This window comes from Mauremys mutica, chromosome 1 (assembly GCF_020497125.1).
Source record: "Mauremys mutica isolate MM-2020 ecotype Southern chromosome 1, ASM2049712v1, whole genome shotgun sequence".
NCBI lineage: Eukaryota > Metazoa > Chordata > Testudines > Geoemydidae > Mauremys > Mauremys mutica.
This window is the reverse complement of record NC_059072.1, coordinates 139,309,933-139,322,388: the sequence shown is the minus strand read 5'-3', so window position 1 is coordinate 139,322,388 and position 12,456 is coordinate 139,309,933. Positions and strand designations below refer to the sequence as shown.

General features: G+C 44.9%; 1 protein-coding gene across 1 annotated transcript in view; it reads left to right on the top strand.

Annotated features, from left to right (window-relative positions):
* The window catches only part of LOC123355760 (scavenger receptor cysteine-rich type 1 protein M130-like), a 301,663-nt gene that overhangs the window by 133,431 nt on the left and 155,776 nt on the right, over positions 1–12,456 (top strand). Inside the window, exons 5-7 of the mRNA XM_044998406.1 lie at positions 540–854; positions 1,090–1,404; positions 7,633–7,950. Of these exons, the coding sequence (XP_044854341.1) occupies positions 540–854; positions 1,090–1,404; positions 7,633–7,950 (948 nt within the window). The remainder of the gene's footprint in view (positions 1–539; positions 855–1,089; positions 1,405–7,632; positions 7,951–12,456) is intronic.

Genomic DNA, 12,456 nt, shown 5'->3' with positions numbered 1-12,456 from the left:
GTCCAGCCTGCCAATTTTTTAAAAAGTTTATCCCTAGTAGATACTGTTTAACATCTTCCTTAGTTACCAATGGGCTGCAGAGTGGTTCACCCTCTTCACATAGTATGAATACACATCCTGCTTCTATCCAAAACCAGAAATGTTTATTGAACACCTCTGCCTTATTTGCATCATTATGAAATATTTTACCATATCCATTTGTAATGGGCCTACACCTTTGTTAGGATTTGTTTGGTTGGTTTTGCTCCTAACATACTTTAAAAAATTCTCATTATTGTTCTTAGCTCTGCCAACTATGTATTTGTCACAGATAGCTTTAGCTTCTCTTATAGATTTTCTATATTTCATAACTTCTAATGTATATTGATTGCTAGTGAATTCCTCTCTTTCCATTTGTTGTACATTTTTTTTTTCATTTCTAATTGCTGCCTGCACTGCCCCACTGCACCAGGATGGGCTTTTGGACAAAGTTCTAGGGCAGTGGAACATCTAACTCCCTAAACCTCCTTTGTAATTTTCATCCTTCATTGGTTTTCTAGGACATGTTGAGCTTCAGCTGGTTGGAGGGGACAGTGCCTGCTCAGGACGTGTGGAAGTAAGACATAGAGACACCTGGGCTACAATCTGTGATGCACACTTTGATCTCAAAGCTGCCAGTGTTATCTGTAAAGGACTACAGTGTGGAACAGCTGTATCTATCCCAGGAGGAGCTCACTTCGGAAAAGGACAAGGACCAATCTGGACTGAGGAATTCCAGTGTGTAGGGAATGAGTCACACCACGTGTACTGTCCCAGGATATCATACGGGAATCAGACGTGCTCACATGCAAATGATGCCAGTGCCATATGCTCACGTAAGAATTTGGCACAATGTCTCTAAAATCCCAGTGTTGTGCATTCTAGAGTAGGGTGCAGCAATAAATGATCTCACTCAGTAGGGAGCTGGGATAATAGAGCTGGTATCAGCTTCTAGTAAAACCTCAACAATCCAATATAATCGGGATGGGCTCAATCTCCCTGACTTTCCTTTTCTTAGACATAAAATAGCTCCAAGACTCCCCCTCTAAACCCCTTCTCCCTTCTCCCCAGGGCACACAGGTTTCCGGCTGGTGAACGGCAGCACAGTGTGCTCAGGAAGGGTGGAGATCCAGGTTCATGGTGCCTGGGGAACCCTCTGTGACTCACGCTGGGATTTACCAGATGCCAACGCTCTCTGTCATCAGCTCAACTGTGGATTGGCTGTATCAGCTCCAGGAGAAGCATATTTTGGAAAGGGAATTGGCTCTGTCTGGACAGACACATTTCACTGTAATGGGCATGAGCCTCATTTATGGCATTGCCCTGTTACTGCCCTGGGGGCCTCTAAGTGCTCACACGACAATGATGCCAGTGTGATTTGCTCAGGTAAGTGTAATTCTGGATTAATGACACTGCCCCCAGAGCAGGGGACACTCAAGGCACAAGACGGGCGGGGGAGCTAGTTTCTAAAGCATGTATAATAATAATTAAAATATTACAAGTAAAAGTAAAATAAATATTATCACAAAAGAATAGTTATGACCTAGGAAAGCCTTGGATTCTCCAGGAAGAGTTTCAGCAAAGATGTGCTTATGCAGGGCAGTAAAGCAGGGACAGAATTTGTCCTTAGTGTTTCATAAATGTCACCAACTCACTGTCCCCATCCTTCTTCAAATCATTACTCTTGTAGTTACTGGGAGAGCCGCCCCCTACATGGAGGTTGCTTCACACTTTCTATTATAAAATATTCTCTCCACCTTCTGGAGAAGCCCTCGTGCCTTCATTGCTTGCAGCAGGCCTTTGCAATTCAGCAAGGGGGTCAGTGCTGGGGCCAGGAGAGCACCTCCCCTTACTTCAGTGAAATTTCTTCCATTTTGGCTGCATTATAAACTGCTGAAAATAACGATTGCCCTGAAGATATTTTTGGTAGCATGACACAAAGAATGTAGCACTTTCTCTCACTTAAAAAAAAATCACACCTTTCCAGTGGGAAAAATGGGTGGGCGCGAGGGTGGGGTGGGAATAAAAAGGGGGAGAAATGAGAAAAATCTGTAAACTGTAAAATGGAAATGGAAACAGGGGCGGCTCTAGCCATTTCGCCGCCTCAAGCACGGCGGCACGCAGCGGGGGGTGCTCTGCCGGTCGCCGGTCCCGCAGCTCCGGTGGACCTCCCACAGACGTGCCTGCGGAGGGTCTACTGGTCCCACGGCTCTGGTGGACCTCCTGCAAGCATGCCTGCGGATGCTCCACCGAAGCCGCGGGACCAGCGGACCCTCCGCAGGCACGCCTGCGGGAGGTCCACCGGAGCTGCCTGCCACCCTCCCAGCGACCGGCAGAGCGCCCCCCGTGGCATGCCGCCCCAAGCACGTGCTTGGCGTGCTGGGGCCTGGAGCCGCTCCTGAATGGAAAACTAAGTTTTTGTTTCCAGAAGTTGAAATGAAACAATATTTTAGTTAGAATCTGAACAATAATTCTCATTCTGTTTTTAAAGGTTAAAATCTTGGTTCTGCTTCAGAAATCCAGAGAAAAACTGAAATATTTCATTTGAAAAATACTTCACAGGAAAAAAATTGGGGTTTCATCAAGCTCTAATATTTACCTTACATACAAAAAAAAAAGAGAGAGAGAAAGAGAGAGAGAAGGATAATATTATTTAGTGAAAGTCAAATACTCAAAAGTTAGGAAATACCAGCAGTAAGGTTGTCTGTACATTGCTAATTCTCCCTGCCCCCTTATGCATATACATTATGATACAGTCTAATTGCAGGCACACATACTGTTTGTTCCACTCAGCTCCTGCATCATTCACTGCACTGGGTGGATGGTGCCCATGGTAACATTTTCAAAAGTACCAAGTGATTTACGGACTTAACTGCCATTTGCATAAGTCACTTATGAGCCCCGGTACCATGGAGACTTCAACTTCTCTTTGCCTAGGTCACACTTTCAAAAGGGACTTAGGTTCTTGGTCATTAAGGCACTTTTGAAAGTTTTACCTCTGGTGATTAAAGCCAAAATTTTAAAAGTCTCCACGAACTTGTGGTGGTGGGGCACTAACTGGAGACTCCCAAGGGCCTGATTCTGTAGCACTTGATGTGTTCAAAGTACTGTCCAGACATTAGTTAATCCTCACAACACTCCTGGGCAGTAGGTGGGTATCATCACCATCTCCTTTTTACAGATGGTGAAAGTGAGGGGATGTGAGGCCTTGCTCAGGTCACTCAGAATTGTCAGACACGGTTACTGCTTTGCCTCAGCAAGTGAGAGCTTTGCTGCTGTTCAGCTAGTCTCAGCTCCCTGCCACACCAGCTTGCCTGCCCGGCTAGCAACTCCTCAGGATTCTGCCAGTCCAAACCTCGCCTTACAGGGAACCATCAATGAATCCCAGTGCCCGAGTTCCCCGGAGACGTCATTCGGCCGCGGTCAGTCCCTCTCACTGGGTACTCACAGAAGTTATCAAGTGAACTGCCTCCAAAGAGACAGCGGCCTAGCTAGTTTGGCTCAGGATTTTACCCTTCAGTTTCGTACACAGCACTGCGGTGGTTTTGTAATAAAACTAGAGTGAGTCTATTAACAAAGAACAGGTATTTAAGGTATAAGTATTAACAATGGAAGATACAGGTATAGTTACAAGTAAAACAAAACATACTTTCTAGTGACTAAAACTTAACTCCAAAAAGTTAGTGTCTCTGTCTAAGCAGATTTCTCACCTAGAGTCAGTTCCAGCTACTCTTGGGTTCCAAGTCAAGAGGATCCACTTTTCATGAGCTCAAAGGGTGCTGCTCTCCCTTTGTCTCCTAGGTGATAGATAACGAAATGGCTTTTTGCCTCTGCTCATATCTTCCCAAAGTTCATTCACCCTGTTTGAAGGGGCAAGAAGGACATGGATCAATCTGGTCTCCATCAAGATTGTTAAGTGGTCATCGTCCCCCACTTACTTGCCTGCTGGCTTTGTTTACCTTACATTTAAATGGGCTTTTCTTTGTCTTTGCTCTCACCTTGGTTAATTTACAATGGAGACATGGTCAAGCCCATGAAACAACAGCCCTTTGTTTAGAACAGCTGGGCTTAGGCACACATTTTAGGAACATATTTCCAGCACACAGCTATCGTTCTTTAAACCCTGCTAGGAGTCCAGTTTTCAACCAGAACTCCCAGTTGAAAAGGAGCCCTGCAGCTCCAGCATTGCTGACCAAGCCGTTAAAAGTCCAGTTGGTGGTGCAACCAGGCTAAGGCAGGCTCCCTGCCTGCCCTGGCTCTGTGCAGCTCCATGTCCCTGCAGCCCCTAGATGCAGGGGTGGCCAGGGAAGCCCCGAGCGCTGGCTCCGCAGCTGCCATTGGCCAGGAACTGCAGCCAATGGGAGCTGTGGGGGCGGGCGGTGCGCACCGCACAGAGCCACCTGGCCTTGCCTTTGCCTAGGGACCGGACATGCCGGCCGCTTCGGGGAGCAGCGCAGAGTTAGGGCAAGAAGGGAGCCTGTCTTAGCCCCACTGCCTCAATGACTGGGAGCGGCCTGAGGTAAGCACCGTTCGGCCGGAGCCCGCACCCCAAACCTCCACCTGCACCCCAACCTCCTGCGCCAGGTCATAACCCCATCCTGCACCCTAATTCCCTCCCAGACCTCACCCCTACCGCCACCTCAATCCCCTGGCCCAGACCTGAGCCCCCTCCTTCACCCTAACTCCATCCCAGAGCCCACACCCCAGCCCCCTATCACAGCCCTGAGCCCCCTCCTGCACCCAAACTCTCTCCTGGAACCTGCACCCCAATCTCCTACCCAAGCCCTGAGCCCCATTCCTGCACCCAAACTACCTACCAGAGTCCACACCCACACTTGCACCCCTATCCCTTGCCCCAGGCCTCAGTGCCTTCCTGCACCCAAACTCCCTCCTGGAGCCTGCACCCCGAACCACCTTCTGTACCTCAACTTCCTGCCCCAGCCCTGAACCCCTACTACATCCCAAATCCCTCATTCCTGGCTCCACCCTAGAGCCCACACCCTCAGCCAGAGCCTGCACCCCCTCCCAAACCCCAACCCCCTTGGCCCCAGCCCGGAGTCCCTTCCTGCATCCTAAACCCCTCATCCCCAACCGCATGCCAGATCCTGCACCCCCAGATGGAGCCCACACCCCAACCACCTACCCCAACCCAGTGAAAGTGAGTGAGGATGGAGGAGAGCGAGTGATGGGGGGAGGGGGGCTGGAGTGAGTGGGGGCAGGGCCTCATAGAAGGGGAGGGGCAGGGCAAAGGTGTTCAGTTTTATGCAATTGAAAAGTTGGCAACCCTACCTGTTCATACACCACACAACAATATTAATGACCAGCGAGATACCAGTTTGTATAACTGTCATAAACAGTTAGTTAAGGGTTAAGGTTTTGTTTTCGACCTGTAAAGGGTTAACAAGCAGTACCTGCGGACACCTGACCAGAGGACCAATCAGGGACAAGATAATTTCAAATCCATGTGGAGGGAAGTTTTTTTTTTTCCTGTTCTTTGTTTTTTTAGAGAGTCTCTCTTGGGAGTTGAGAGAGTCCAGACATCTTAATCAAGTCCTCCCAGGTTTCTGCAATAAATTCTTCTATTCAAGCTAGTGAGTATTAGCAAGGAACTAGTATTCTTATACTTTTATTTCTGTATTTGCAATTCTGTGTTTTGCTATAGAATTTCTTTAATTCTGTACTGTTATTGCTTTTACTGAGAAAGAAGGGAGGGGGAATTCTCTCCAGAGATTGATAAGTTTAGACCCTGTGTATTGTTCCATCTTGGTTACAGAGACAGTTACTTTCTTTTTATTCTTTAATAAATCTTTTCTGTAAAGGACTTGGTTGATCTTTCCTTGGGTGGATTCTCAAGGAAAGGGGAGGAGGGAGGTATCCCTCTGTAGTTGGATTCCGGTATCTCTCCTAGGAAAAGGGAGGGGGAAGGAAGCAGGGGGGAATGGTTTATTTCTCCTAGGTGTAAGAACTCCATGGATTTGGGGCTCTTGGGATCCCCAAGGATTTTGGGGAAGGACTGTGTCCTAATACACGTACCTTATTGGGTGGTGGCAGCTTTTACCAGATCTAAACTAGGATTTTAGTTTAGAGATAAATTCATGCAGGTCCCCATATTGGAACCCAACAGCTCTAAGTGGGGGTGAGACCTATGACATGGTTGGCAGAGGTGACGAACCTGAGAGCCATACAGAGGCAAGGCATTTCTACCAAAAGGCAGTTTTAAAGCAGTTTTCAGGATTAGAAGGAGTTTCAGCTAGGTTGGCTGAAGGGAATACAGTTTTTCTAACCAGGCTTTTGTTACAAGGAACTCCCTGCTGAGAGGGTACTTAGCAATTGCAAGAGAGAGTTGCAAGACAGGTTTTCCACCTTCTTGGGAGCAAGGAGGGGGACAGTGTTTTTGGAGCAGTTTTCAGCTAGCTTTAGCTGGAGGAAATACAGTCCTCTGACATACTTTGTTAGAGAAGGATTTTTTTCTTTTCGTTTTCTTTCTGGTTGCTTCAAAAAGCACCTTGGAGGGAAAGGAGGGGTAAGGTTTTCTGACAAGCCTTTGTTTCAGGAGACCCCATACTGAGAGCTACTTAGCAAGGGTGAGAGACACTGGTTAAACCGGTTTGTCTTGCTCTTGGGAGGAGGGGGGGTGGTTCTTTCTTGGTCAAAAGCACAGTCATTCCCACAGAACACAATTTGCAAAACAATAGATTTGATTTTTCTTTGATTAGTCGATAATAGACAGGGTTAGGAACTGAAGCAAGCAACACAGACAGTTCACTGACTGCAGAGGGGTGTGGCCAGCACTACCAAACCACCCAGAAATATTACTGACTACAGAGGGGTGTGGCCAGCACCAGAAGACACACAATCATGAGTGGCAGTAAAACAGTTAACAAACTGGAACTTGCTAGGTTGCAAATAGAACTAATTTATTGCAGAAACCTGGGAGGACTTGACTAAGATGTCTGGACTCTCTCAACTCCCAAGAGAGACTCTCTAAAAAAACAAAGAACAGGAAAAAAAAAAACTTCCCTCCACAGGGATTTGAAATTATCTTGTCCCTGATTGGTCCTCTGGTCAGGTGTCCGCAGGTACTGCTTGTTAACCCTTTACAGGTCAAAAACAAAACCTTAACCCTTAACTAACTGTTTATGACAATAACACCTTACACAACACCTTTTAGATGCACATTTTGACACCTGTGAGTTAGGACAATGAGTGTGTCAGGCCAGAGCAGAGTTGTGGTATGGAGTTAGGGTTGCCACTGGGGGACTCGCTGGGCCACAGGTATGTCTACATTTTTTGCTGGGCATGTCATTCTCAGCTCAAGGACACTGGCACACTAAAAATAGAGTGTAGCTGCGAGCCTAGCATCTCTCAGGATATGCTAACAAGCCCCTCTGTCCAATTGGGTGTTACAATCCTTAGAGCACCCTACACTTAGAGATTAAAAAAGAAGACTACCTTCTGCAGAGGTTACTCCTTTTAACCGTGTGATGCACACCAATCACTGTCTTAATACCCTCTTAGTTAGAAACTTTCCATAATTTCTTGCATACTCTGCATTATTTCTAATGTACAACAGGCAGTGTTATTCAGTGTATTTCCCATCTCTCCTGAGCCCAGGTCGTTCAGAATCGCTCAGACTGATGAATGGAGAGAGCCGATGTGATGGGAGAGTTGAGATTTCCCTCCATGGTGTGTGGAGCAGAGTGCTGGATGATCAGTGGGACATGAATGATGCCAGCGTGGTGTGCAGGCAGCTCGAGTGCGGAGTCGCTGAGAAAGCTTATAACCTCCCTAAGACTGAGCAAGGAACAGGCCCCGTGGGGCTGAGAAGGGTCCAGTGTGCAGGAAACGAGAGTAATCTGACACTCTGCATCATCTCCACGTCTGAGACAGAGCAGCCAGGAATTGCTGAGGATGTCAGCGTCGTTTGCTCAGGTGACTTACCATGACATCTTGCAAACATCCTGTCCTTGTTCAATTGGAACACGATCTGTCCTATGACCTGTAAATATCTCACCTTGTTCTGTGATCTCATCAGATCTTGAAAATATGTGGATCTGAGGATCAAACTGTGACCCATTTATTGTAAAAATATAGTATTATGTACAGACAAAAGCACAACCACAGAATAGGTTAATGCACTACAGCAACCTCGCTGTCTGTCTTGAGTTTTTAATCAAAACTTTTTCAGATGTAAAACTGTTTCTCTGTTATGGAAATTTTCACAAACTTTTTTTCATTTTCACAGAACATTGTCACGGTTACAGGGTTAGCTGCACCTCCCTCCCCTTTCTGGTGTCTCTGAGTGCACCCACATCAGGCCTTGGCCTGCTTGCCCTGGCCTGTCGTGGGGTGGAATCTCGAGATTCTTCCTCTGCTACACTAACCCTAATCTGATATGGTAATACCGATATTAGTGCTACTCCTCTCATCGGGGAGGAGTACAGAAACCGGTTTAAAGAGCCCTTTATATCGATATAAAGAGCCTCGTAGTGTGGACGGGTGCGGCGTTAAATCGGTTTAACGCTGCTAAAATCGGTTTAAAAGCCTAGTGTAGACTAGGCCTCTGCTTCACTGTACATTAAGTGAGCTGGGCTTCCCTGGGGAGTAACAGGAAAAGAACAGAATGAGCCTGTGTTCTTGTAAGAACCAAGGTGCTCATGAGACCCAGCTGGGGCTCAGTTTGTCTGCCCCACTCTGCTCCCCTTTCTCAGACCCATAGATAAATGTGATTTGATGGGGAAGAATCAAAACAGCTTTTGTAAAGGGAAGCTTCCCCAGTCTATTAGAATTCTCTGAGGGAGTCAACGAACGTGGACAAGGGTGATCCAGTTGATACAGTGTACTTGGATTTTCAGAAAACCTTTGACAGGGTCCCTCATCAAGGCTCTTAGGGAAGTTAAGCAGCCATGGGGTAAGTAAGAGGGAAGGTCCTCTCATGGATCAGTAACTGGTTGAAATATTGGAAACAAAGGGTAGGAATAAATGGTCAGTTTTTGCATTGGAGAGACACGAACAACGGATCCCCCAAGGATCTGTACTGGTAGCTGTGCTGTTCAACATATTCATAAATGATCTGGAAAAGGGTGTGAACAGTGAAGTGGCAAAGTTTGTAGATGATATAATATTATTCAAGATAGTTAAGTGCAAAGCAGGCTACGAGGGGTTACAGAGGGATCTCACAATACTGCGTTATTGGCCAACAAAATGGCAGGTGAAGTTCAGTGTTGATAAGTGCAAACCAAAGCACATTAGAAAAAATAATCCTACATATATGATGATGGATTCTAAATTAGCTGTTACCACCAAAGAAAGATCTTGGAGTCACTGTGAATAATTCTCTGAATACTGCTGCTCAATGTTCAGCAATGATCAAAAGGGCTAACAGTATATTAGCAACTATTAGGAAAGGGATAGAAAATTAGACAGAAAATATCACAATGCCTCTATGTAAATCTGTGGTCCCCCCCATATCTTGAATACTGTGTCAAGTTCTTGTCACCCCATCTCAGAAAGGATATAGTGGAACTGGAAAAGGTACTGAGAAGGGCAACAAGGATGTTGAAGGGTACAGAATGGCTTCTGTCCAAGGAGAGACTGAAAAGATTAGGGCTATCTAGCTTAGAAAAGGGTGATGTGATAGAGGTCTATAAAATAATGAACAGTGTGGAGAACGTGAGTAATATAAGAACATAAGAACGGCCCTACTGGGTCACACCAAAGATCCCTCTAGCCCAGTATCTTGTCTTCCGACATTGGCCAATGCCAAGTGCCCCAGAGGGAATGAACAGAACAGGTAATCATCAAGTGACCCATCCCCTGTCGCCCATTTCCAGCTTCTGGCAAACAGAGGCTAGGGACACAATTTCTACCCATCCTGGCTAATAGCCATCAATGGACCTATCCTCCATGAATTTATCTAGTTCTTTTTTTAACCCTGTTATGGTCTTGGCCTTCACAACATCCTTTGGCAAGGAGTTCCACAGGTTGACAGTGTTGTGTGAAGAAATACTTCCTTTTGTTTAAAACCTGCTGCCTATTAATTTCATTTAGTGACCCCTAGTTCTTGTGTTATGAGAAGTAGTAAACAACTCTTCCATATCTACTTTCTCTATACCAGTCATGATTTTATGGACCTCAATCATATCTCCCCTTAGCCATCTCTTTTCTAAGCTGAAAAGTCCCAGTCTTATTAATCTCTCCTCATACAGAAGCCATTCCATACCCCTAATCATTTTTGTTGCCCTTTTCTGAGCCTTTTCCAATTCCAATATATGTTTTTTGAGATGGGGCAACATCATCTGCACACAGTATTCAAGATGTGGGCGTACCATGGATTTATATAGATGGAACATGATATTTTCTGTCCTGTTATCAGGAGGTCAGACTAGATGATCATAATGGTCCCTTCTGACCTTAAAGTCTATGATTCTAATTCTAGTAGATTGGTGAGGCATGATTTTCCTTTACTAAAACAATGTTGACTCTCCCTCAACAAATTATGTTCATCTATATGTGACAATATTGTTCTTTATTAGAGTTTTAAGCAGTTTGCCCAGTACTGAAGTCAGGCTTACAGGCCTGTAATTGGTGGGATCACCGCTGGAGCCCTTTTAAAAAAATGATGTCACATTAGCTACCATCCAGTCATCTGGTACAGAAGCTGATTTAAATGATAGGTTACAGACTACAGTTAGAAGTTCTGCAATTTCACATTTGAGTTCCTTCAGAACTCTTGGGTGAATACCATCTGGTCCTGGTGACTTATTGCTTTTTAATTTATCAATTTGGTCCAAAACCTCCTCTTATGATACCTCAATCTGGGACAATTCCTTAGATCTGTCACCTAAAAAGAATGGCTCAGGTTTGGGAATCTCCCTCACATCCTCAGCCATGAAGACCGATGCAAAGAATTCATTTAGTTTCTCCGTAATGGCCTTATAGTCCTTGAGTGCTCCTTTAGCATCTCGATCGTCCAGTGGCCCCACCGGTTGTTTAGCAGGCTTCCTGCTTCTGATGTACTTAAAAAAATTTGCTATTACTTTTTGAGTCTTTAGCTAACTGCTTCTCAAATTATTTTTTGGCCTTCATAGCTATATTTTTACACTTCATTTGCCAGTGTTCATGCTCCTTTCTATTTTCCTCACTAGGATTTAACTTCCACTTTTTAAAGGATGCCTTTTTGCCGCTCACTGCTTCTTTTACTTTGTTGTTTAGCCACGGTGGCTCTTTTTTGGTTCTCTTACTATGTTTTTTAATTTGAGGTATATATTTAAGTTGAACCTCTATTATGGTGTCTTTAAAAAGCATCCATGCAGCTTGCAGAGATTTCACTTTTGGCACTGTACTTTTCAATTTCTGTTTAACTAACCCCCTCATTTTTGTGTAGTTCCCCTTTCTGAAATTAAATGCTACCGTGTTGGGCTGCTGCGGTATTTTTCCTGCCACAGGGATATTAAATTTAATTATATTATAGTCACTATTACCAAGTGGTCCAGATATATTCACCTCTTGGACCAGATCCTGTCCTTCACTTAGGACTAAATCAAGAATTGCCTCTCCTCTGGTGGGTTCCAGGATCAGCTGCTCCAAGAAGCAGTCATTTAAGATGTCAAGAAACTTGATCTCTCTATCCCATCCAGAGGTGATATGTACCCAGTAAATATGGGGATAATTGAAATCCCCCATTTTTTATTGAGTTTTTTTTATTTTAATAGCCTCTCTAATCTCCCTGAGCATTTCACAGTCACTATCACCATCTTGGTCAGGTGGTCAGTAATATATCTCTACTTCTATATTCTTATTATTAGAGCAAGGAATTTCTATCCATAGAGATTCTATGGTACAACTTGATTCATTTACTATTTTTACTTACACTTTTTCCACATATAATGCCACTCCCCCACCAGCATGACCTGTTCTGTCCTTCGATATATTTTGAACCCTGGTATTCCTGTATCCCATTGATTATCCTCATTCCACCAAGTTTCTGTGATGCTTATTATAGCAATATCCTAATTTAATGAGGCACTCTAGTTTACCTATTTTATTATTTAGGCTTCTAGCACTGGTATATAAGCATTTTAAAAAACTTGTCTCCTTTTAGCTGTCTGCCATTACACAACGTAATTGAATGGGGCTCTTTTTTATTTGACTGTTTCTGATCAGACCCTGCCTATATATTTTCATTTTCCATCCTCTCGTCCTCACTAGGACATAGAGATTGTCCCCTAATAGTTCCTCCTCTAAGGAATGTCCGAACCACGTGCTCCTCCACACCTGTCGGCTGAGAAGTGTTATTTACCCATTCGCACAATACAAAACCGAGGTGTCACCTGATGAAATTAATAGGCAGCAGGTTTAATACAAACAAGAGGCAGAACTTTTTCACACAATGCACAGCCTACCCATGGAACTCATTGCCAAGGGATGTTGTGATGG